The following is a 26,072-nucleotide window of genomic DNA, read 5'->3' on the forward strand; positions in this document are numbered from 1 at the left end:
ATACCCTCTAAGAACAATAGCACTAAAACTGTCCTCGGGTTAAAAATAATCGGTTTGCCTGCGTGTGAAGCGCACAGTCTCAAGAGCTCTTTGGCTGGGTAGCAATATTTTACCTCTAATGACCTCAAACCGGAGCCAGCCATTTTTGCAGGCTCTACAGAATACTGTTGTGCCATGAATCGTACCCGAAGGTAGCTGCCTGCCTTCACCTGCGCGCATCCCTCTCTGCTGGCTCCCGCACGCTCCAAAGGCTTGGGGAAAAACTAGTGAGATTGCACCGGGTTTTCTTTACTAATTTTGGCTTTCTTACTTAGTCAGACTCTCCCATTTTTGGATGATTGAATCTCTGCGTCTTCTGCAGCAGAAGAGGAGCACGTGTAGTTTACTGAGGTTTTTTTTTTTTTATTGAGGCGTTGCAGTTGGAGGCAAACGATCCTCTAGAAAGGAAGAAGTCGGGATGCAGCCTGCGAATACCAGGTATTTTTAGGTTCTCCTTAAACATACATAAATTAATTCTAAACTTCTGTGTCTTTCCTCCCTTCCCCAAACTCCTACCCTTGAACCTATTTGAAAACGATAAATGTAGTTGTGAAATACGTAAAAATAGGGTCGTAAATATGTAAAAACAGAGGGATAACTGGATGGGGGCTCCCATGGGGCTCTTCTTCTTAATCCAGGGTTTCTTTCGGTGAACTTGTATTTTTGAGCAGACCCTTGGGCAGAGTGCTCTCTGGCTTGCAGTGAGCGACCCGGCTACTCTGAGAGTTGGCAGAGTGGGAGGTAAGTGGCAGTGACTAATGGCAATTAGCAGAGGTCTGGACCAGCTACGTGTCCCCGAAGACAGGAGCTCTTCTGGGGTTTGTGTCTTCAGAGAGTGAAGCTGATCGTCGCCCTACAGAGTATGACAATTTGCAGCCCTCCACTGAGGCTTCGCTGTCAGATCAGCTCAGCAGTCTTGCAAAAAAAGGAGGTTTTATTTTATTTTTGCTCCCCAAATCTATTGAAGTAGTAGGGAAGGAATGATTACCTTCAGGGAAATTACCCATCGGCTGCTAGTGCTAATAACTCGTCTAACGCTTATGTAGCACTTGACGTTTTTATGACTGATGTGCCAAAAAAGAAACAAAAAGAGAGAGGGGGTTGTTTTGAAATGGCAAAGGATACGTTCCGCTTTTCTGTTTGCAGCTCCCAGGTAATAGTAAGAAAAACGTCCCTCGCTCCCCGAACCTGAACGCTGCCTCCGATAAAACGTAACGAGGGAGAGGGTGAGAGGTTGCATATGCAGCTGCGAGACCCATTTGCTAAATTGCGGGCGGGTTTAATAAATCCCATTTCTCACGCATCCTTGGCCATCTCTCCAGCCCTCCCTCCCGCGTCCATCGCCGTTGGGATGTTCCGCAGCATCCCCGCGAACCCCAACCCCTTCAAGCAGGGGCTGCGCGAAAAAGAGACGCGGGAGCGCTGCCCCCCCTCTTTCTCCCACCGCGTACACCCCCCCCCCGGCATCACCCCGTCCCGACTTTCGGGCAGGATAACACTTCCAAGATGGATGTTGAGTAGCTTCTCGCAGCGCAGCAGCGGAGGCGAGCGCGGCACAAAGCCGGGCGGCGCGGCGCTGCCCCCCGCGGGCCCTGCGCGGCTCTGCCGGGGGCGGCCCCGACACCCCCCGCTCCCCCACCCCCCCAACCTCCGGGGGCCGCGGGACCGGGGCTCCCCCGCGGGCCCGCCCCTCCGCGGAGCGGCGCGGTGGCGGGGCGGGGCGGCCGCGCCCGCGGGGCACCCCTGGCCGCCCGCCCCGGCGGCAGCAGCGAGACGCGCCGGGCGCCGCCGCTCCGCGCCCCTTCCGCGCCGCTCCTGCAAACTTTTGCCGGCGCGCAGCCGCCCCGCCGTTCCTCCCGGGAGGCGAAGTCGGGGCCGTGCCCTCGCCCCGGGCGGCGGCGGGTGCCCCGGGGTCTCCCGGCTCCTTTTCCCCGGTTTTTATTGTTTTTCCTCCCTTTTTTTTTGTCTTTTTTTTTTTTTCCCTTTTCCCCCGCGGGGAGGGGTGGGGAGGGGAAGGGGCTATAAAGCGCGAAGGGACGTGCGTGACACAGTCCCCGTTGCAGCCCGTCCCCGCCGGAGCGGGGGGTTAGGTAAACACCCTCATCCCTAAAAAAAAAAAAAAGCCTCCCCCCGCGGGAGGGACAGGACGGGACGGGACGGGACGGGACCGGACGCCGCAAGGTAAGCCACCGGCACCGGGGCGGGGGAGCGGGGCCGCCCGCGCAGCACCACCTTCCCCCCCTCCTCCCCCCCCCCGATTCCGGGGCGGCGGGGGCGGGCGGGGGGCGCGATGCCCCCCCCTCCCCCCCCCCCGGCTGCGGGACCCCCTCGGCCAAAGCCGGGCGGGGGACGCGCCGCGCCGAGCGGCCACCCCGGCGCGGTCCCTCCGGCTGCAGCGCCGAGCCCCTCGTCCCGGCACCGCTCCGCCGCGGCTTTTGCCGGGATGCTGCCGGTAGGACCTCGGCGCCCTCTCGGATCCCCCCTTCCCCTTTGAGGTTCGTTTTTTCCTCCCCGTTTTCGCCCTGCTTTCAGCCCGCGGCGGCCGGTGCCCCGCAGCCTGGGCTGCCGCCGGGAGCCCCGGCTCGTCCTCCGGCGCCCGGGCGCTGCCGCTGAGCGGGTGTGTGCCAGGCAGGCAACGGCTGCGTCTTCGCTAGCATCCTACTTTGTTTTCGGGGGGGGGGGGGGGGGGGGGGAGAAGTGGCTACCAAAAAAAGCAGACGGAAAACTCAACGGCGGGATGTAGGTGCTGAGATTTGCTACGTGCAGCTTGGGTCGTGTTTTTATATCCACGGCGCAGAGACAATGGCTACAAAGCGTTGCTTAATCACTTGCAGATATAACTTTTATGTATTTAAACCTTCACAGTTAAAGGTTAGCACAGATTTTTGAAAAGCAGTGATTCTCTGAACGTTTTTGTTCTGGATGTATTTAACACTTGAGCGGTAACATGCCCCGATTCCTCGGAGCGGTTAGCTTGGTGCCAGGGATGAGCGTGATCTTGTCCGTGCCGTGCTGCCCGGGGCTGCTCTGGAAATCATCCCGGTGGGCACCTACGTGAGCGAGGCAGCCTCTGGAAGGCTGGTTTCAGAGAGCGGGTTGTGAAGCTTGTAGCGTCCCTTGGACTTTCCCTCCCCACCGAAGGATCTGGTTAGCATCTAGTTACAATCTTTAATTAAAACGCTTAAACAGTATCGCTGTTCTTGTGGCTTGACTGAGCTGCAGGAGGCGAGCTCAGAGGGGAGGCAAGGTCCCCAGCGTAAATACGCAGATCTCCCTGGCCCGGCTGGCTGTTTGCGAGCAGATACCAGGCGACGTTCAGTGACACAAGCGTGGCACCGTGTCTCCATCGGAGCATCCTACAGACAGCCTGCATTGGCAGCCCCATCCAACACCGTCTTACGATGGGCTTCCAGCCTAGGTGCACCGATTTCGTGCTTGGTCGAGCCGGTGGAGTTGTATCTGTTTAAAACTGGAAGAGACGAGAACGATTTGAGGGTGAATTCCTCCCTGGGCAGTTGGCGGCGAGTGATTTATACGCTGGTGACCCTGGCAAGGCACTGCTGGCTTGGCCATAACCTGGTTTCTGTAAAAATAGCGCTTGGGTGTTAGACATCGTCAGCACCCTTAGCTGTGCTGTAAGGGAGCAGGGAGGAAAACTTTGTGATTCTGTTCAGACTACTTCGAAAATCGCTGATTCTTAGCTATTTTAGGAATGGCATTTCGGATTGCTTCTTGTCAGGAATGCCTCATCCTCCCGGCCCCGCTCTCCTACCTTGTAACAAAACGCATACCTGCAAGAGGAGAGCTGCCGAGGTCAGCTTTCTGGTACCGCTAAAAGTCTCTGTGAGTACTTAGAGTAATGTCTAGAATTTAAAACTTGTTAATATTTGAAGGAGGAGAGGACTAAAACAGAGAGATTTTTATGTTCTGGTTCGACCATTAAAGATGTGATGAAGCAGAAGTGCGCAGTAGTGCATCACATGTGGGTACTGTATGGATGTATTTGGGGTCCCGTGCCTGTGTTTCATCCTGTTGTGAGGCGAACGATACCTGTTCCTTGTGGACTTTCTGTGTCAGCAGATAACGAGCCCCTCAATTTGAAAGAGCTTTATAATACGTCTGAAAAATCCCTTCAGCCTTGTCACATTTCTGTGATGAGGACTGCGGGTGCATCACGCTGTCCCTGTTTCTGCGTGGCCCCGGACAGAAAACCCCTTGATTTTTCTGCTCTGGAGGGTGGGCACTGCAGCGTGTCACCGCAGCCCTGCCAGCGAGGCGACACGACGCCCGTGTCCTGCGCCCGCCCGGGGACACGCCGTGCTCCGCGGCGCCTGCGAGAGGAGCCGGCTGTTCCCTGGCGCGAGCCACACCTGGCAGGCGGTGGCACACGTGTGACGTGCTGCTGGCGTCATCGGCTGGCGGGTTACCTCACGCCCCAGCCCCCCTGGGGGAGTTCGGGGTTTGGTGTTCAGACGCACAGTTTGAGAGGGAATTTGAACGCCGTGTAGGATGCTGATCCCACAGAGATTAATACGGGCCCCCTTTTTTTAACGTGAAGAAGGTTGTCACGGAGGTGAGGCAGAGCTGCGCAGGATCGCCCTGCGCGCCTGTTTTGTTGTGGATGACTACTTCGGAAACACCAAGGAAAAGCATTTAGGTTTCCCCAATGTTTATAAATACAATATGGTGCAAACTGTCAAGCAAGCTGTTCAAAATCACGTAACGCCTGTGCTGCCTTCCCTGTTCGGCTCAAATGCCTTCACCACATACTCGGCGTTCATCCGACGTTTAAAGCTCCCGGCACGCAGCTCCGGCCCATCTGCCGTGGTTTTTCCAGCGCGCCTCTCCTCCTCCTGCGAGCTGGGCTGGGGACGTGGCGGTGCGGGCAGGGTCGGTGCCGTGGCTCTGCTTGCACCACAACCCGCTCATTGGAGCCCTGGGCCTCCGTCGGCGCCACGCTGCTCCCGGCCGGCTCGGCGAGAGGCCGGGCTGCCCCGAAACGTCCCGGCTCGTACGCCAAAACTGCGTGTAGGGGCAGAAACGGCGTCTTCAAGTCCGCTTTGTCCTCCTTAGAAGGTTTGTCCACCTTAGAAGTCCCCTGACAACGAAGGGATAAACCCTTTCCTGGGAAGTGCCCTGAGAGCTGAAGCTAGTGATGGGTGGGTTAATGGTGCCGGGGGAGCCGGGGCTCACCTTGGCTGCGCAACGTGGTTTCGAGCCTCCAGCCGCGCGGTGGCCTTCCGCTCCCCGTCCCGCGGCTTCGGTAGGGCTGGATGGAGCCTGTTCACTGGACGTTTCGCTCTGAAGCGTGCCAGGGTCTTCTGCCTTAATATATATAAAAAGATGAGATGTTTATTAAACTCAGACCCTGCTTTTTCTTCTACAATTTATGTTCTGAAAGGCTGGTAATAAACAGTTTATTAAAAAGAAATCCTGATTTATTTCTGCAAATGGTTACATTTCAAGCTGGTACCAAACGGTTTTGTAGGAGACCACCTTTTATGCTTCCCATGGCAGTTTAAAAGATTGCTAGAAAAATAACCCAGAATCTAAGTAGGTTTGGATAAAGGCAAGCCAGGACTGTACGTCAGGGTATGTGGTGCTTTTATGCAGCGAAGGGGCGGATTTTACCACAGAACATCTGGGTACTGGCTTCGGTTACAGCACAGATTTTAGTGGGATAACAAGTCTTGTTTGGCTTCGCATTCATTTTGAAGTCACTAAACTTTATATGAATAATAAAACTGTAAGCCCGTTACTTCGCTATTTTCAAGGGGCTATTTCAGTCCTCCTTCGGGGTCTTGCATCTTTCTAGAGCTGGTTTTATTTTGTTTTACGAAGTGGGTATTTATCTTTTCAGTCCCCAGCTTGCTTTCACAGGAGGCAGATTTACTAATTTGTACCGATGGACACACCAGAGATGGCGGGTTTCCATTTGACCTTGCCGAACGTGCACGTTTTCTGCATTAAGGGCAGTCTAATGAAAACTGCACGTTTCTCGTTCAGTGCATTCGAAGGGGCTGATGTTATTAACGTGGAAGACTATATAGCTGCTCTGGGCTACCAGCTCAACCACTCGTGAGAGTTAAAATAACGGGGGAGGTTTTGCTTTCTTTTTCTGTTTGATTACAAAACGCGGAGGAGAAGGGGAGACCTGACTGAAGGAGTGAAGGGCCTCCTCCTTCACGGAAGAAAACAAGCTTGCAAGCCCTTACAAAAGGGTGCACGTCCTGGCGGGAATGGCCAGCGTCGGGGATGATAGCCTTGGCTAATTATGTATCAAGAAATACGTGTTTGGAATATAAGGCTTGCATGAGAGTGTACAGACAGCCCATAAGAGTAATGTTTACCTTGCTTACGGAGAACCCGGTGTGATACCGGGTGCTGTTGAGCTCTGTATTTTGGTGTCGCTGACTGTGCAGGCAGGAGAGAAAGGAGAATAAATCAGAACTGTATTAAAGGAAAGAGAGTATCTTAGGTAAGACCAGTGAGAAGGGACGCAAGTACCGCTTGAGCTCTGTTAAATAACGAGCGGTGCAGTGAGGGAGCATTGCCTTGGAGAAAAGGCAGGCTACAGAAGCTGCGTTCCCCACGCTTTGTTTTACATCGTGACTGAGAATACGCTGCGTCTACAACAAAAATCTTCGTGAGATCAAACAGGGATAGCTTCTGCCTGAGAAAACGACTCAAATAAGCTAATGCCTATGGATGGATGGAAGGAGCTTTGAAGGCTGAGGAGATGTTATGTTTGAAAACTTTCACAAGATGTCATTAGGAGAGGAAGTATTTGCCCTTAGATCGGGAAATAGGTCAGGGTAATAAATCATAACTCCAGGAGAATGTGCTTAAAGCTGGAAATAAATTCAGAGGGACAGAGAGAGTAAATATTAAAAAAGAAGTGTGTTCTTTCAGAATTAATTTTCTTCTTTGCGGTATGCAAGGACACCCACTGAACGGGAGAAAGATAAATGTTAACACAGAGCTGTAACAGGAACCAGCCGAAAATCTCGTGGCTGCGTGGATGGCTTTGATTGCACCCCGGGGAGCACGTCGGTCGCGCGGGACACGTCAGAAGCAGGCAAAGCGTCGTCTTTTTCAGTTCATGTGCGAGATAGCTGACACCGTAACTTCAGTTGTGTGATCTTCTGGGGGACGTTTTACAGGATGGGTTTTAAATGCCGTTTGAGTAATCAGCAACACGAGCGGTCTGAGAACCCAGCCCCCAGTCCATGACTGCTTCGATAAACGAAAATATACCCGAGTTACAGAGGGATGCAGGCGAATCCTGCGCCGAGCATCTTTCGGCGAGCTGTGTCCTTCCACCCGGGCAGGGGTGAGCGCTCAGGTAACCGCAGCATTTTCAGCATTTCTCACAGATTGCTCAAGAGCACGCGGGGTTGTTCGGGTTTTGGCCCGAATCGGGACCGCTCTGGTTTTAGGGTGATTAAATTCGGTAGTTGGAGAGATGTTTGTGGCTTGCGTGACAGCTGAGATAAGAAGCAGTGGGTACTTACTGCGAGCACCTGGAAATCTGAAAAACAAAGGGCAATAATTTATCTTTCCTACTTCATTCCCCCCTCCGCGGGTCCGGATATGAGTGCCCCTCCAGCGTGACCCTCACACGCTCACAACGTGACACACCACCGAGGCCGACACTTCCCCTGTGATTTACAGGGGAAAAGCATTGTTCGCCTAATTGAGCGTATTTCTTTCTTTTTTAAAATTTTTTATTTAAGGAAAAGTAACTTTAAAGGGGTTGAGACTTTATTAGGGTGTGAGGAAAAATGCTGCTTTTCATCTTTCGCACTTTTAACTTGCTCAGTACCAAAATAAAGCGGCGCTAGACCAGCCGCCGCTCCTGCTGCAAAGGCTGGTGGGGAGGCGGGAGGCACGACGGCATCGCAGGTTCTTCGCACACGTCTGCAGGGGTTATTAAACAGGGTAGGTGGTTTTTACAAAGCAACCAGAATATCGTGAAGACATGAGTGCGTGCGCGCTCTCTCTCTCTCGCTACTTTGTTTAGGTGCAGCAAATTTACCGCCAATTTGTTTATAGTCAAACTGTCTAAATGTGTCTCAGCATTTTGAAATCCAGAAACCTGATGCAAATTAAGCAGTTTACAGATCGGGATGATGATGGTGCGGGAAAGCCAAGTGTCTCGGAGCTGCCAGCTGGTCTCTGGATGCGAAGGAAAACATCAGTGAGCAGCGTTAAGGGTTTCTACTTCCCATTCTTTCTCTTCTTTTGGCTGCTAAATCTGCATTTAATTCCCCGTGGGCTTTTTCTCCTGGGTAAGAATTACTTACTTGAGTATGATTTGTAGGACTAATAGGAACTTATCCTTATTTGGGGAAGACCCCAGGGGCTCTCTCAAACTGATCTTTCAGTAATGAGAAATAATAAATAAAAAGCTAATAGTCCTAGGGGGTATTAAAGTTACAATTTTGCAGGGAAGATTTAATGTCAGTCAATTAAAACTTTTATAATCCTGTTACAGTACAATAGTTGAAAAAAATTCATAGCAGGAAAAATAAGTAGGTTTTAAGACCCTTTCACGTCACGTGAACAAGTCTAACTTAAATTAACATTTGAATTAAGCAGGTATTTCAAAGCGAGCGTATAAGACATCTCTTGCAAGCGTGTGATAGCAGGGCAGCAGGCTCAGGGAAAGAAATACGCCATGTTAACTTACAGAGCGCGTTCCAATTCCCACTCGTTTAAGAAAAAGCAGTTGCAAAGAGTTTATAAGAAAATCCAGGCAATTAGGGCTTTCACTAGAAAATGCAAAATTCATACACGTCAGCGAGACGTACTTCCAGCAGGCCAAAACACGCTTCTGGCTCAACCGTTTGCTCACTGGGTTCATGGCCGTCCCCACTCGGCACTGCGGGCTCGGCGTGGTTTTGTTCAGCCGGGGACTGTGCGGACCCCGACTCGTGGCCCTCGGCGAAATGTGCATGTGGGGAGCCAAGCGGGACCCGGAGGCATCGTCCCCGCGGGCAGAGCCCCCCGCCTGGCTCCAGCCCAAACCTCTTGGGCCTGCTGAAATGCCTTGAGGGACCAAAGAACAGATACTTTTTTTGAATTTACAGCTTTTTGGCTTTTGCAATGCAATATTAACGGTGATGTTGAAATGACACTTTGTCCTTTAGCAGTAACTTTCATCCAAGGATCTCGCAGCCATTTCCAGTTGCTAGCGAAGGGACACCCCCAGAAGGCAGCGCTGGGTCCCACGCCACAGCTCTCACCATGTCTTCCCCCTTTGGGAAAGGAAATGCCCTTGGCACGCCTGTCAGCCATCTCTGAATGCAGAAATTCCCTTCTTTTCCCTTCTTTTCCCTTCTTTTCCCTTCTTTTCCCTTCTTTTCCCTTCTTTTCCCTTCTTTTCCCTTCTTTTCCCTTCTTTTCCCTTCTTTTCCCTTCTTTTCCCTTCTTTTCCCTGCTGTCAACCGAGGATGTATGGTTACCATAAGAAGGCCTGAAGGTTTTGGGGTTGTTTGGATGTTCACTCACCCATGACAGTCTGACCTATCCGCCCGTATGTGTTCCCTCCGCTTTTGTTCGCAGTAACTAAAGGACTAACCTTTTGCCTGCCAGCCTGGACAAATAAACACTGGCCCAGCAGTAGAGTGGAGCTGAAACGGACCCTTTTGATAAGCTGATTTTTGAGATCCCTTATCACAGCTCTGCATTTGACCCTGGCAGGTTTGAAACTCTTGCGGCACGTCCCTTCAGAGCGCCCATCGTTTCACACTCGGGAAACGTCATTTCACAGCTTGGTCATGCAGAAGTCCACCGCTTGGGAAACCCAAAAAGTGTTAGAAAGCCACCCCGAAGACTGGCAGCTCCCAAACACGCTCCTACCCTGCGTTGGTATGATGGGCTGGTGGCTGGCGAGCTGTGGTTGCACTCGCGGTGTCTTGTAACCTCTTCAGACAGATGCGTGTGTCAGCTCTGACCGTAGGCCCACCTCTGGCAGCAATCTCCGTGGCCGTGCTTCACCGTCTCTCTGGGCACGTACCGTTTTGCCCTTTGGAAGCGAATCCTTTCTCCATCGCATGGCTCCTTAGCCCTGGAGATGTTCAGTGATGCTGGGTGAGCGGTGCCCCGCAGCGCCCGCTGAGCGGCTCAGGGCAGGCATGCGGGCTGCGTGGGTCCGTAGCTCCTCCAGCGCCTGGCCACGCTTGTCCCGAATCTTTCCTCTGCTTCTCAGCAGCTGCAACAGCCTTGGGTAACCTTGGGAGCCAGCCCGCACCATACGGGCGCTCTCCTCCTGCGAGGGTCCCCGCTCCCTCATGAACATCGGGCGCGCTCGCTGATGCAATTTGTCCCAGTGACTAGTGGGAGGATTAGGAAATGGGGGCCGGAGCCTCCACGCGCGGGTCTGGGCAGGATGAATCTCCCCTAGCTCTCCGTGCAGAGGTCGGGCCGTTGGGGGAAGCAGAAGTTCGGATTTTCTCTGGAGGCGGTGGGAAGTGTCAGGCACCGCAGGTAGCTGCGTCGAGAAATTCGGAGCAGCTAACGTCCTTCGCTAACAATTTTCACCAATTTACTGAGTTGCCCTCTCTAGGAATCTGTGTCTTTTTTAAAGCAGGATGCTAAGGAAATAAATGCTGGTAGGCAAAATTTAGCCAGCGTGAGCATTCCTGCTTTTTCTCGTCCCTACCCACGTAGCGTATAGAAGCGAGCATGGGAAAGAGGTAATCTTCTGAATGACACACAGGAGAAGTGGCGAGTCCTCCCTGTGACGTGGTTCACTTGCGATGGGCCACCCTGTGCTCTCAGCCACCGCAGCCTCTGAGGAAGTCACCACAGCTAACGGTGTGGCTAAGAAATTGTGTGTGCAGCTTTCTAGGGACGGTGGGGATCCGCCTGGGGGATGATATCCACGCTGGGTCTTGGAAAGTCTTTGCTGCTGTAACTGTGGCTGAGGTCTGCCAGCTCTAATGCTGAGCACGCTGGTAGAAATATGTAAATATCAATATCTTTCGCACTACATTTGATACTTTCCATTTTCAAACACTTGACAAATGTTTACATATTTCAGCAACCCTTTTCCAACTAGGGAAAATGAGACACAGCATCTGTGAATTACCGTGATACGTAACAAATCATTATGAGAGAGCACCTTAAGGGTTCATTAAGGACTTCTAGGGCCTAAGATTTCCTTTGCATGCCTTTAAAGCTGAAGGCAGATAATATTAAAACTGAATCCAATTTTGGACAGTAAGTTCAGTCAGAAAAATTTGGATTCTGATGATAATTAAGGAATTGGAAATTTTGGGGGTTCCCCTATCAGCATAACATGTATTACTGTGGTCACAAGTAATATGGGCTAGACTCTCGATTCGGTAGAAAAAGTCATAGTTTCTTTGAAGTCAGCTGGGGATCTGGATTACATGATTCAGGTGTAACCAAAAGCAACACAGGGATAAGATTGAAAACATATAGGAAAGAACAGAATAAAATACAGATAACTTTTTTCCCCCTGTTCATATAAACTGTATTTTCTCCTTGTCCCACATCTAGTTAACTACAAGTGTTCCTGGATTGGAAAAACCTAGAATCCAACCTTACAGTTGCATTTGGTGCCAGACGCCTGCTACAGTTTCTATTTGAGTTCCCGTTGCTGTGTCTTTGCTCCGAGATATCCACCGCCCCTGCAGACCACTGCAGGACACCGTCCTGGCGGCAGCGCAGGGATGCAGTCGCCTCCCCGGGGGTCGGAGAATCGCCTCTTGGGCACGAGCACCGTAAGAGGGGTTGTTACTGGAGCTGCTGTCCGGCTTCGCTCTTCCAGCTGCCAGAGGGCTTTCTGGAGAGCTGCTGCTGTTACTGTCCGTGCTATTGCAGGCATTACTGGTCGTTACCGGTTAGCCTGGAAGCTCTGAGAAACCCTAGGCAGTAGAAAGGAAGATACGGTAAAATTGCAAATGAGAATCTCTGAGTAGCCGTTGCAGGAAAACCGTGCGTGTAGAGGTAGGGAAGTGGGCGTGAATGCTAATGTACTTGGGCTGGCTGTGGTTTGTAATCCTATGTACGTGTGGTGGTGTTCCTGACGCTGAAGAAAACCGCGTGTCCGATGGAAGCTGAGGGAATCGGCCTCTGTGCACTTAAAAGGGTTTCAAAGTAGTCAGCAATTTTCCCTTTTTTAATCATCCACCAAAAAGTAGAAGGGAAGAAGCGCATAAGCAATTCCAGTGTGCTCACGGCACAGCTCTCCACAAAACGCGAGCGCTCCGGTTGTTGCTGGAGCCGCCGGAGGCTCGGCTTCCCCCTGCTCCTGCCCTGCAAGTCGCGCCGGTGACCCGCAGCCCTTCTTTGCCTGTCACTGCCTCTCCCGCCTCTCCCTGCCCTGCGCGAGCCCCTTATTTTCTCCCCTTTAACAAACACCTTGTTGGCCACGGGCAGCTGCCAGGAATGGCAGCTAGGAACGGCATGAGCAACTTTAACTCCTTCGGTAGTTAATGCAGTTAATGACTTTGGTTTTATGTTTTAGCGCTTTCCAAAGGTCTTTCTGACCTCCAGCCGCAAGCCCCCGCGGTTTGAGGATGCGACGGCAGGATGCACGGACCCCGGTTCTGCTCCTGCCCTTTATCATACCCTGACACTTCAGTCATCCCTCTCCCTCATGGGTTTTGGCAAGGGCTCTTGCTCATAATGTCATTCAGAAGTATTCCAGAGAAACAGTGGGAAACTCCGTACCAAATACCAACGTGCTTGTGTTGGTTGTAATTTGTAATTGTTCGTATGTGTTTCTCCCCGCCAATCCCCTTGCTGAAATTCATTACGGAGAGACAGTAACATACGCTCAGAGAGCTGTGCTGAAGGCAGAATGACTTGGCCGAGGAAAGTAGCTATTGTTTTATGATTAAAGGAAGGGATTATATTGGGATTTCCTTGAACAAGGAAAGTCACTGCCCCACTTTTATTGCTTGTAACAAGGGGATAATAATTACTCTCTGTTATAAAACACCTCCAGATCTTGCGATGAAAGATTTGTGGTAAAGCTGCGTAGCATGCAGGGTTGGTTATCTTAAATGGCCCGGAGTTACGCAAACTAAGATTTCTCTGCCTTATCTTATTTCTCCTACTGGGGCTCAAACCCTGCTGAGACCATGGAAGAAATTCCCCTTCTCTGAGTTGGGCGCCTGACATGAGGTTTTCCTCTGGAAGAGCTGGTACCAGTCACCCGTCCCGTGGCGCTTGCCCTCTCCCTGAGCGACGTCCAGCCGCCTGGGGATTTTGTACCGGCTTGGGAGGATGAGCAAGTACGACGGTAAGGACACAGGCCAGCCCCTGCCGGAGCGGCCAAGGGAAGCGGAGCTCGGCACGGGGCGGGGGGCGAGCCGCCAGCTGGCTGCCACCCAGCGCTCCAGCACATCGCTTCTTCCCGTGCCGCTGCCATCCCCTCGCAAGGAGAGGTATGAGAGAACAACTGAGCATTCTAACAGAGGTCGCTGGGGACCCGCTGTTTGTTTGGTTTTGAGACTCACCGCTGAGTCGCATGGGTCGAGATGGCGGTGAAGGAGAGAAGCGCTGGTATGTGGTCTCTGATTAAAAAAAGAAAAACTACGAGGCATTTCCTCAAGTGTCCCAAATGGCACCTCCTGGCTCAGCTGGTTTTTGAAGCATCCAGCTACCACCAGCTCCAGGATGGCGATTTCGATGTAATCAGAGTTGAATCTGTTTCCACTAAAAGTGGAAAAACAAATAAGGCTCAGTTTAGAAACAAAATAGTCCATGTAAAATTTGATTTTTGATACCATATCTCCTTGAGTATGTTTGCTTTTCAACATGTCTAATTTGAGACAGCTCCACATTTTACAATCTTACCCCTTCGGAGTTAACCTCTCCCCTAAGTTGTAGTTTGTTGCCACTGTGGTTCATTAAGATTTGGTGGAGACGTACCCTTATTTCTTCATACCTTCTTGTTTTTACATAGCTGGATTTTCTCCCCACGCTACTGTGATTTGCTTTGCTAAAACTCCCAGCAGAGGAAGATCGCGGGTTGAATTGGAATTGCAAGAGGCGGCCGGTTAATCCACAGATTATTGACACGGTGGACCTTAAATGCTTCAAAGGCACCATTATAGTCCATCGTGTCCGTGCGTACTTAGGGAGCTTTAATCCACGGATTACAGGTCCGTAAATGCTCCCGCCCTCCCAGTTCCAGCTGGTCCTGCCAACGGGAGCTGCCATGTCAAGCCGGCTGCGGTGCTGCACAAAAATATTTCTGTTTAAAATCCACGGCAACAGCGATACACCCCCGCGTCCCTGTCGGGGCTGCGTTTCTCGGCCCCCCCCCCCCTGTTCCTCAGGGAAAGGCTTTGGGCTGGTGCACGTCTCCGGCGGAGGGGCTGGCTGGGGCTGCGCTGGCCGAGCTCCTGGCGAGGTTCCCGCAGCCCTGCGTGGCCCGTGCTTTTCCCCAGGCAGGAGGCAGGACCAGGCAACAAGTTTTCAAGAGCGCTGCTTTTTTAAAAAAAAAACAAGAACAACACAACAAACAAACAAATGGAAAGCATACCAAACATTTTCCAGATCCTTTAGGGAATAGCAAGTATTAAATGGCAGGCCTTCGCTTTTCCCCTCTGGTCTCCCCCTAAACAAACAAACCGAGCAGCTCCCAGTAAATACTTAAAATTTCAAAGGCATTATTTTTCCTTGTGTGCACATTAAAAATAACTGATTGTATTACAATCGAAATTGGTAGGCGCTTTTAAACTCCTCTGATGCTGAGGTGATAACCCTGTATGCTGAGGTGCACATATTTGTGTTATATATCTCTGGAAATGAAGTGTATAATGGAAAAGCTCACAGCCTCTTTACTTGCGGCATTCCTATAATAAGTCAAAGAAGTCACACAGTGCCCTTTTATTTCCGAAGCTGGACTTAAATCACGTCAATAAATCTACAGACGACTTATGAGATGCAGCATGGGTAAAGTAAACAACCAAAAAACCCCCCCAACACACCAGAGTTTAAAAATAGGGCGTAAGGAGGAAAAAGAGTTAACCATTCATACAATAAAAAGAGAAGAAATGCAAAACAAAAACACCGTGGCAGGCAGTGCCTTGAAATTATCCTCACTAAATTACAGCCATGCACTTTCCACTCTCTGTAATTAAACATTAGGGTTTATTTATTCCAGATGCATTTGCTTCAGGTAAACCCAGATCTTCTTTTTGTGTGTTTTGTTTCATTACTGTAAATCCTTTAGAGGTCTCTGTGACCTGCAGACAGTTGAGAAGTAAAGCAAATGATTTCCATAGATGAAGGCACTTGAAGATGACTTGTGAATAGTACTGGCATTGCACGGGGTGAATCTAATGCTCTTGCTCCCTTTTTACGGAGCGTAGGTATATTCGGTGACATGGAGCCTTCCTGTGAGCGCGCGTGCCTGTGCGTGAAAAAAATGCACAATGAAGTCCGAACAGGAGTACACAACTGCTTTGATCCCAAACGGCCAAACAAAATGGATTCTCGGCTTGCTGGGTGGGATTTCTGTGATGGGATGTAAGCGGGGAGCCTCTGATCCCTTGTGGGGTACACCCTGCGCAACGGCTGTATTTTGCTGGAAAAAAACGGCTTCCTTAGGGCAGACAGAAAATACCGTAGGCTTGATCGGCAAAATCAAAAATGGGGTGATTTTATCTGCCCCCGAGGCCGCCCATTTCTGGCTTCGGTTGAGGGTGTGCCCACCCCGCTGATCCCGCAGCCTGCGGGAAGAGCCCGCGAGGTGCTGCCGCAGCTCCGGCTAATTTGTCCCCCGACTCGGAACCTAAGCCAGTTGCAAATGCCGTTATCCTTTCCGTTTCTGCTTATAATTGCAGTTTACCCAGCTATTTGCAGGCCTTTCGTATAGATGAAGTTTGTTAACGCAAAGGTCTTAAAAGGGCTTGTGTACGTGGGATTTTGGAAAGGTCAGGTAAGGCTCGCTGCCCGAGTGGAAATCATTAAAAAGATAGGAATGAATTGTAATAATCATAAAATCTATGATCCAATTTAATGATAATTTTCATGTATGTGCTTATAGCTCAAATTTATAAACTGGCCAGACTGCCGCTTTTGTTCATTTATACTTTCTGAAGGAAAAAAAAACCCAAACCTCTGGCAAGGTGGTAAATTTTGAGGTGTTTAAAGTAATTTATATCCCACTCCAAATGTACAGCACACATTTTTCATCTGTTGATCTATATAGATAAATACATATAGGTTCATTAAGTAAACCTCTTCCGAGGCGTGGCTGTTGCTGCCAGAGTGTTTGTGCAGCCCGGGAGCTGCTCCCCTGGGGACAGGACCGCCGCCTTCCAGGTTAAAATAAAAGGAAAACCCGGCCACCTGCCACGACTGCCGCTGCCCCGGCACCGCTCAGCCTGCCCGGGCCCGGCGGCCAGCGGGCAAAACTGGGCAGCCCCATCCAGCTGGCAGGCGGGACGGGAGCAGCCCTACCTGGGAGGAGATGGGGACCCCCTGGATGCTCCCGGCTCGCAGCCTGGCTCCCCGAAGCGGGTCAGTCTGCAGGGGGGGAAGAGAAAGGGGGCGGGGGAGAAAAGGAAGAAAAAAGAAAACTTTTTTCCCTTTTCTTTTGGAAATGAGAGAATGTACGAGCAAGTCGTATTTTCTCGAGGACGTTTTTCAGTGTTGCTCTTGTTGCTGGTCTAGAGCCGCTGGCGTCTGCATGTGCCATCCTGGTCCCTCCAAGCTGCGGCGGGTTTTTACTTCTCCTTTCGTGCCGTGCTCGTGGTTGCTGCATGGGCTCTCCCTCTCCTCTAAGCAATGCCGGGAAGGTCGGTGTCCTGGCACGGCTGGGCTGGCCAGCGATCCCTTTCCCCTGTGCCAGGGGGTGACCTCCTGGGGACCAGGGGTGCCAGCTTTGCCCCGTACCCGCCGCTCTGCCCCCGCTCCTGGCCCCGCAGCCAGCGGCAGCCTGGCCCAGGGGGACGGGGCGGGAGGTTTACCTTCGCGCTCCGGTTTAAGGCTCGGTTTAGAGAGAGTTTGGGGAAAAAGCGAGAGGTAAAGATGGGCCATTAGAGGGCACTTTTGCAATCCTGGAGAAGGAAAACGGTGCTTATTATTTCACTTAGGACTGTTTATTTTGGCGCTCTCTTAAATTCAGTGATAAACAGCAGGCAAATCCCTCCAGTCAGCAGGAATATATCAATAAAATATTGACTCAGAGTTTAAAAGAAAAGAAAACAAGACGAACTTGTAGAAAAGGGAATAAAAGGCATTTAGGAGGTGGCACAGTCTGGAGAATAAAAAATCACACAACATATTTCACGTAATTTGTATGGCTTTACAGTGTAGCGCTTAGGCCTCAGCTTGTACCTGGCTTCTAAAAATGAAACCGGCTCGGAGCAGGGCACACCGAGAGACAAGAAAATCGTTTGTTGGAAGTTTCCGAGGGCTGGGTGGGAGAGCACGAATTCACGTGCTCACATCTAGCAAGTGCATTTTCTGAGGGACTCTGTCAAAGTCATTGCCCAGCGGTGAACTTGCCCAGAAAGAAACACGGGACGAATAAATGATTTTTTTGCTTTCCTCTTGATGTTCTGCGTGAGTAAACTATAGAGGATTTAGCTTAAAACTCTGCCAAATTATAATGAGTGCACTGCAAAAAATAAAATCTGTTTATTAACTGGTGTGAAAGGGTGGTATAACACTGACAGCACGGTTTCCAAAAACTGTGAGTGAGTTTTGGATGCCTCTTTGCTGTTGAGGTGTCCCGCTTTTGGAAGTGTCGTGCGTGAAAATTGGGCCCATTTTAAGCCTCCGAGGTTGGATATGTGAAAATGAAAGCCCTCAAAATCCTATTTGCTTGTAAAGGAACAAAGATTATAAAACTTTTCTTTTTCAGTAACAGTTGACAACTTTGCAAGCTATTCCATGTATGGGATGGGCCGGTGCTGCCTGCCCAGGCTGGGCAGGGATCACAGAACTAACCTTAATGTGCCTTTTGTAGTTATTTTTAAGCCTAAATGCTTTTACAATTAGATAAAGAAATCGGAGACAAATCTGTACCTTGTCGCTACACCGCAGTTGTTAACGGGGACAGAGACGCTGTCTACAGGAGTTTTTTAAGTCAATTAGCTAGTGAAATTGTTTATGAAGTGAAGCTTAGCCTGGGTAGTCCTATAATCAAAAATCGTTTATTTTAATAGAGGTTCCATTGCACTGGAACTGACTATGGGAATATACAAGATTGCAATTTCAAGGGGTTCATGTGGAGGACGCTGTCTGCAGAAAGTGTCAGAGTTTCTTACCTAACCAAATAATCTGCTGTAACTGTTGTGATTAAGTTGGAAAGAATTTCTTCCCTGTTGGCCAATGATAATACTTGAAAAATCAATAAACAGCATGTTAGAGCACACGAGACTCATCCTGCTTTGTGTGAGAGGAGGTTTCTGCTGACTTTGGTGACTCAAGTCAGCAAGTATTTTGACTTACGATCTTTGCTCCAAAAGGTCAAATGTCATTAACTTTGGTGATAAGTATCAACACTTCAGTCTGAATTCGAGGAAATATGTCTGTTGTCATCAAAAGCTGAGTCAGGACCTGGTTGGGATAAATTTTGACAAACACTGGGAAAGCTAAATCAGGATTTAACTATAAGTAGCAATTGCATGTCTTAGGTAAAGCTCTTCACTCCTTTCCCTTCCGTGGGGCACAGCACTGCAGTAACCTGTTGTTAAAACATCCCAAACAATAACGAAGCGCATAATTTGAGACCTGTGAGCGCCAGAGATGAAGCGTTACAAGCCCTGCAAATGGGGAACCGCGGCCGTGTGTTGCTGTCACCAGGTTATTGCCGAATAAATAAGGGCGCAGCCTTCTCCAACTGCAAAACAGCTTTTGGCAGCCTCGGCACAGGCAGGGCTTCCCCACAAGACGGCGGGGCCATTGACCGGCAAGCTCGCCGCAGGGCTCCCTGGCATGCTTGCCGCTTGCTCACAGAGGGCATGGGGCTCCTCCACGGTCTCCGTGCCCACCTGGGACATGACCGCAGGAGAAACTCTGCCAGGTGAACCTCAAGCATTCACTTTCATCTTTCCCGTGGGTTTCCACTCAGGAAGGGGAGGATCTGGCTGCAAATATAGGAATATGCAGGGGGCCGGGGAGAGAGGAAGCTGAGGAAGGCATAACAGCCCTTGGCGTGAGGGAAGGCACGAGCAAAAGGAGGCGAAGATAAAATTGCATCCTGGAGAGGGATTTTTCAGTACGCGTCACTTGTGGCTTACTGTTACTTCGGGGTTTGCTAGATATTTTCTCTTCCCTCTTGCATCACCAGTTTCAGTGGGAAAACAGAGAGATGAAGGACAGAGACCGAGCTGGACAGCACGAGTGGGAGAAAGCAGTAGAAAGGTAACAGGGCCAGGGACAGCGGAGAGGAGGGGAGGGCTTGAGCCGGGGGGGGACCTGCGCTGTTGGTGGAAGGAACAATTAAATAGCAATGCTGTTAGAGGCAGAGGAAGCAACATGTGGGCGAAAACAGCCCTCCGTGGGCCTTGCTGGTGTCAGGAGACCTGCTGTCCTACATGTGGACGGCTGTGTTTAGCCATACTGGGAGCAGGATGGACTGCAGGACAGGCAGATGCCGCAGCCTCCTCTCTGCGCACGGTGGAAGGGGAGCTAGAGGCAGCAGGGAGGGGGGATTTGGGAAGATTCTGTCAGGAGCTCGGAGGTGAAAAAGAGGACAAGACCCCATGCTGCCCGCGACGAATTCCCTTGTTCGGGATGCCAGTGCCCACAGTGAGGTTCGGCAGGGACGTGGTGATGACGAGAGGGGCAGAGGCTGGCAGGCTGCTGGCCGCTTGCCTCTGTGAAGAGGAGAGCAGGAAGGGGCATGTGGGGATTTTGGGGCCGCTGAAGAGTGGGTCTTGCTGAAAGCTCCCGAAGGGCCAGAGGGGGTGGGCTGGGGTGAGGAGGAGGGTCCCGCACTGTGACCGCACCAGCCTCCAGTGGCTCCTCTGGGGTTTTTGGAAGGTAAAGCCATGGGAGGGGGAAGGAGGAGGCTGCTCGGGCTTCCCTCAGCGGCGCCTGTTTATATTTTCATGAAGTGCTTGTAGGGGAAGAGCAATTTTATTCATGGCTTAGACTACATCATGGCACTTCTCGAGGAGCTTTATGTTTGCTATTTTTACATAGTGGAGGGAAAAAAAAACAATCTCAGCAGCAGAATTGATCTTACAGGTAAAAAGAAAGAGTTTGTTACAAAGCCATAGTTAACTTACAGTGCAGTACAAGGAGCGGTGCACAACTGCACATTCAGCCAAGTAACAAGATAAAACTGTTGCTGCCAGCTCAGCTTTTTATCATGCTTCTCCCCAAAGCCAATGGCTAACACAGTTTAGGTAATGGCCTAAACCTCTCTTTTCTAATTTTAAAAAATGTTATCATTTAGCAGTTTAAACTCACTATACTCGTACCAGAAATGGGGCTTTGTTTCCCCCCTACCTACCCCCCCATACCAGAGCCATTACATATGAGATCATCTACTGTACTGAAAGGAGATTTCCAGCCTGTCCCACTGTATATGTTAGGGTAGTCATTACTGACCTAGTTGTAGACATAATAATGAAAGGCTGAGATTATGAAATATTATGCCTAATTTGTAAGGGATTCTCTGCTTTTATGTTTTGCAATTCCCATCAGGTTTGAGGATTAAGCCCTGCTGAATTGCATGCTAATACCAATGTGCTCTGAATATGTGTGGGTTTATATCACGTTTTCCTAATTCACTATTTTTATAAAGAACAATTTCACTGGAAATATTTACTTTTCAAAGGATTGTTGGAAGCCCAACCAGAATCTCCTAAGGAAAGTGAAGTCGATGTACCTTCCATCTGCTCTGTGCTTACTCTAGCTCCCATGTCCAGCGAGCATTATTTCTGCTATGGCAAAACATCAAACTGTAGCTCTACCAAAGTATGTGGAAGGCTTTTGCTCTTTGTTAATGAGAGGGAGAGATACCAATTTGCAACCAGTGCGTGGGCTTGCTTTCAATTACAGTTCAAGATGGAAAAATCTTATTTACATACTTTATCCAAGCACTGTGACGATGCGAGCTTAGTCCTTACAATATGTAGTCCTAGTGCTTGTACGGCAGTACAGTGAAGGTGCCTGCAAAACATAAAGTGCACGAGATGTTGTTACAGGTATGCTCGGGTTTCAGCAGTAAATCAGCCCACAAGAGCCACACGAGTTTGCAGCTAGCCGAGTCAGTGAGCGTGGGTCACAAATAAAGCGGTGCTTTGCCACGGTCTCGCCCACCAGTGTGGAACGAGCTGGCGGCAGCTCCTGCTGCGTGTGGTGCAGCCCTCCTCAGGTGGGACTCCCTGTCGTTGCTGTAGGATGCTCCTGCTGCGCTGCCCGCTGCTGCTGCTGCTGCTGCCGCTCAGCTCCAGGCCCCAGAAGTTACCTACCAGAGATGAGGAGCTCTTCCAAATGCAGATCCGGGACAAAGCATTTTTTCATGACTCAACAGTCATCCCAGATGGAGCCGAAATTAGCAGCTACCTCTTCCGAGACACCCCTAAAAGGTATTTCTGTCTGGCTCCGGTGAGGAAGTTGTACTTTGAAGATACTAGCTTTATTTGCTGGGTGTTTTGAAATAAAAATTGGATCCAAACCAGAAAAATACAAATGCTAGTGTTCTGTCTGGTGAAGTAAGTAACTATGCTAGTTTCCATCCCAGTCTGGCCTCCCCGGCTGAGGGTCTGTCCAATTTATTTGATTTCTGGGATAAGCCCAGAGCTTCCACAGACCGCAGAAGTTCCCTGAAGTGGGGCCACTAACCATGTCTGGAGGCAAAGGGAGAGGGAAGGAAATTAGAAACTACAGGCTTATCCCACCACACTTGTTTCTCTTCATTATTTCATATTGTGCTTTAAAGAAGCAGCACAAGCCAGTCTGATCTGAACTCCCCACTTCCCAACCTTGACCCTATGGGTCAGAAAATAGAGGTTAGACTGGGGAAGAACCTGAGGCTCTAAAGAGTTCAGGGAAGACCAGCATTGCCACCTTCCTCCTCATATCATATGCCTCCTTCAGCCTTCATCGGTAAGAAACATTTTACAATAAATGACGTGATGCAGGAGGACAGCTGAATGTGTATGTATCTATATGTGCTGCTAGGGCCCTTACCTGGACATAGCATAAAATGTGTCCTGCTTTGAACAGCATGTCCCTAAATTCCAGGAAAGATCCCGTTTCCCTCATTTATACCTTTGTGACCATTTATACTGTATATAGTTAGTGTAGGGGTAAAAAGTGAAGCTAATGGAGGGGAGCGCAGGAGGCCAGAAACCCCTCTGCCATGTCTTGACAAGCAAAGTGTGAACTCTGCAGCACCGTGTTAGTGGGGGGGTCTCCCCTCACCTCCTTAGCTCTCACCCACCGACCTTTCCATATTCCCTCTGCACACACTTGCCTGTAAGCAACGCTTTTGTCTCTGTTGCCCCACCCAGATCAACCTCGATCATGTCAAGTCAGTCCCTGCCGGTTGGCTGCCATCAGGATTTATTGACGTATGGGTCTGTTAACCTTCCCCTAGGTATTTCTTTGTGGTTGAAGAGGACAACACTCCCTTAGCAGTGACAGTGACACCATGCGATGCCCCTCTGGAGTGGAAACTGAGTGTGCAAGAGCTCCCAGAGGAAGCCAGTGGAGAAGGTTCAGGTAACAAACCGTCAACGACTTCCCTTGCGCCTCAGAGACCTGCTTTTCTCCTGGATTCGAAGCTCCTCAAACCAGTCTCGGTGTGACGCTGAGTCTCGCAGCAGGCCCATCTTTATGATCTCCTGCTGTTTGGATCTTCAGCCCCAGTCCTGCCGTTGTGCAGGAAACTGGCAGCAGGTAGCAACATGACAAGGAAAAGGGCTGTAAAAAAATCAAAGCAAAAGCTGAGGTTATAGTTACAGAGCGCACTGGATGGTGCCACAACAGACTGTGTTTGCCCAGAGTAACTCGGTTTCACGGGGGCTTTGCTGTGAGCTGTGTAGACGAGATAAGAACTGGAGAGACAGGGCTGGCATTGCAGCAGGGCTGAGCTCACCCCTTTTGAGGGGACTCGTCTGTAGACATGGACCTTATTTGGAAATAGCCATATAACTGCTACGCAAAAGAGAAAAGGTCTTTGGCTTCCAGAGCCTCTCACACAAGTGCTAAAATGTCATACACACCACATTGTATGGTATGCACACCTTTGGCCCCCACTGTATTTAGGCACAAAATTTTAGCGTGACTCAGAGGGCCAAAGCTAAGGGCCCAAGTCCAGAAACAGGCAGCCGAGTCAGTTCCTCCTGGGGAACTGTATGGCATCTCCAAGTTCGGTGCTTGAAGTAGTCTAGTGGAAGGTATTAGCTGCCATTCACGAGACTCCGTTAATACTGGTCAGGTGCAATTTCTATTGCATTTGGTTTTAACCTGAGTGCCAAACCAATTTCCCTCTCTGATTTGACAGAAGTATTGACTACATCTTCCTTAGAAGATACAACCCTCCTTTTTCATCTCGCTTTTGTATTTTATGTAGAAGTGTCTGTTAGAGTTTTATTTTCTCATATTCGCAGATTGTGTCTGTACAGATGTTTTTCTTTGCTTGTAATCTAGGTGAACCAGAACCCCTTGAGCAACAGAAACAGCAGATTACTAATGAGGAAGGCACAGAGCTGTTCTCTTACAAAGGCAATGATGTTGAGTACTTTGTGTCCTCTAGTTCCCCATCTGGTTTGTACCAACTAGATCTGCTGTCAACAGAGAAAGATACACATTTTAAAGTGTATGCAACCACTACTCCAGAGTCGGACCAACCTTATCCCGAATTACCTTACGATCCCAGAATCGATGTCACTTCTCTGGGACGTACAACAGTGACGCTGGCGTGGAAACCAAGTCCCACCGCCTCCTTACTGAAACAGCCAATTCAGTATTGCATAGTCATCAATAAAGAACACAATTTCAAAAGCCTCTGTGCTGTTGAAGCCAAGCTCAGTTCTGATGATGCCTTCATGATGGCTCCAAAACCAGGTCTGGATTTCAGTCCATTTGACTTTGCCCATTTTGGCTTCCCCTCAGAGAACAACTCTGGTAAAGAACGTGGTTTCCTAAAATCATCATCAAAGTTTGGGCGCCAAACATCTTCAAAGCCGAGAGTTGACCTGCATAAAGTTTGTATCAGGAACAAGAACATCTTCACAGTGTCTGACCTGAAGCCCGATACGCAGTACTACTTTGACATGTTTGCAGTAAATACCAACACTAACATGAGCACCGCATACGTTGGCACCTTTGCCAGAACGAAGGAGGAGGCTAAACAGAAAACAGTCGAACTGAAGGACGGAAAAGTTACAGATGTATTCATCAAGAGAAAGGGAGCCAAATTTCTACGGTTTGCTCCTGTGTCATCTCACCAAAAAGTCACCTTCTCCGTTCATTCATGCCTGGATGCTGTTCAGATCCAAGTTAGAAGAGATGGAAAACTTCTCTTGTCTCAAAACGTGGAGGGTGTGCGGCAGTTCCAGCTTCGGGGAAAAGCAAAAGCTAAATACCTCATTAGGCTGAAAGGAAGCAAAAAAGGTGCTTCTATGCTGAAGATCCTGGCTACAACAAGGCCTAACAAGCAGTCGTTTCCTTCTCTTCCTGAAGATACGCGAATCAAAGCCTTTGACAAACTCCGCACGTGTTCTTCGGTCACGGTGGCGTGGCTGGGCACACAGGAGAGAAACAAATTCTGCATCTACAAAAGGGAAGTAGATGACAGTTACAACGAAGAGCAGAAGAAAAGAGAGCAGAACCAGTGCTTGGGTCCAGACACAAGGAAGAAATCGGACAAGGTTCTCTGTAAATACTTCCACAGCCAGAACATCCAGAAAGCAGTGACCACAGAGACAATCAGAGGCCTGCAGCCTGGCAAGTCCTACCTGCTGGATGTTTATGTGATAGGGCACGGCGGGCACTCCGTGAAATATCAGAGCAAATTGGTGAAAACGAGGAAGTTCTGTTAGTGCCCCTGTACATAGAAATACATGGAACTTCAGTCTGAACATTATCCTACTTCCCAGTATACAGATTGACTACTTGCACAGCTGAGAAGTTGTGACCTGTATTTGTACTGTGTAGAAAAGATATCAACTTGTATATTTATGTTTACATAAGTAATTGTTTGGAGGAACTGAGGCTGGTGCTTTCTGGTAGCATCTGGCAATGGTATTATCATGTGTCCGGTGACCCACATGTGATGCTCAGTAGATGTCCAAGGTAGCAGGAAACCTCGAAGGAACTGGCACTCCTTTGCTTCCATATTGCATGAACTGCTTCTAAATTATTTTATACTTAAAAGGCCGAGATACATCATTCGTCCACCTTGTTATTCACACACAAAACTCACAGACATACACCCTTTCTCTCAGTGTAGATGGTAGGGTTTCTGTAAATTATTTTATAGAGTCTTGTTTTAAATGTTTATGTTTCTATGATTGTAAACTATTAAAATATCTCCCCAATAAAATACAGATCTAAACTAAGTATTAACTGGGCTGCACATGAAGCAGTTTCATTGCTAATGTAAATTCTTACCTAGCTGATTTTCATGTTTAAATACTGTATGTATTTCATGTACAAAGTTGCCATAACGTTATATTCCTGTACATAAAATTAAAAATATTAGATTATATATTGTTTCTTTTTTCTTGATATTCTAAGGGGGCAAACAGACTTGGGGACAGAAGAGGCATGCCGAAACTTGGAACTGAATTCAGCTAGGACATGCCTCTTTTGTTGTTCTTCATCTTTTTGGGCAAGGTGACTGAAGTCCAGTAGAATTACTGCTGTTACTGAGTCAGTTAAGATCTGCAAGGGAGCACGGGCCACTGAAGGAGTGGTATTTGTGGCATACTCTGGGTCTACAGTGATAGAAGCACTAAAGGAGCAGGACAGCACAGAGGAGCTTCAGTTGTCCCGGGTGAGGATGGATCCTGTTTCGTCGTGGTTGCGAGTGCCACCAGCACTTTGCAAGGAGCTCGCAGTCTGAGTTA

The 26,072-nt window shown here is 49.6% G+C and overlaps 1 protein-coding gene across 2 annotated transcripts; it reads left to right on the forward strand.

Moving 5' to 3' along the window:
* Positions 1-446: 446 nt before the first annotated feature.
* NDNF (neuron derived neurotrophic factor) lies at positions 447-25,711 on the forward strand. Of its 2 annotated transcripts, none has more exons than XM_076337675.1 (4): positions 447-477; positions 21,393-21,581; positions 22,595-22,719; positions 23,650-25,711. In XM_076337675.1, exons 1-4 carry the CDS (start codon positions 458-460, stop codon positions 25,041-25,043), a joined length of 1,728 nt encoding a protein of 575 aa, XP_076193790.1. In that variant the 5' UTR covers positions 447-457; the 3' UTR covers positions 25,044-25,711. The 2 variants fall into 2 exon arrangements, with proteins under 2 accessions (XP_076193790.1, XP_076193791.1); XM_076337676.1 differs by lacking the exon at positions 447-477 and adding an exon at positions 2,069-2,220.
* Positions 25,712-26,072: the final 361 nt, after the last annotated feature.

The sequence above is a fragment of the Aptenodytes patagonicus genome, chromosome 4 (assembly GCF_965638725.1).
Source record: "Aptenodytes patagonicus chromosome 4, bAptPat1.pri.cur, whole genome shotgun sequence".
NCBI classification, from domain to species: domain Eukaryota; kingdom Metazoa; phylum Chordata; class Aves; order Sphenisciformes; family Spheniscidae; genus Aptenodytes; species Aptenodytes patagonicus.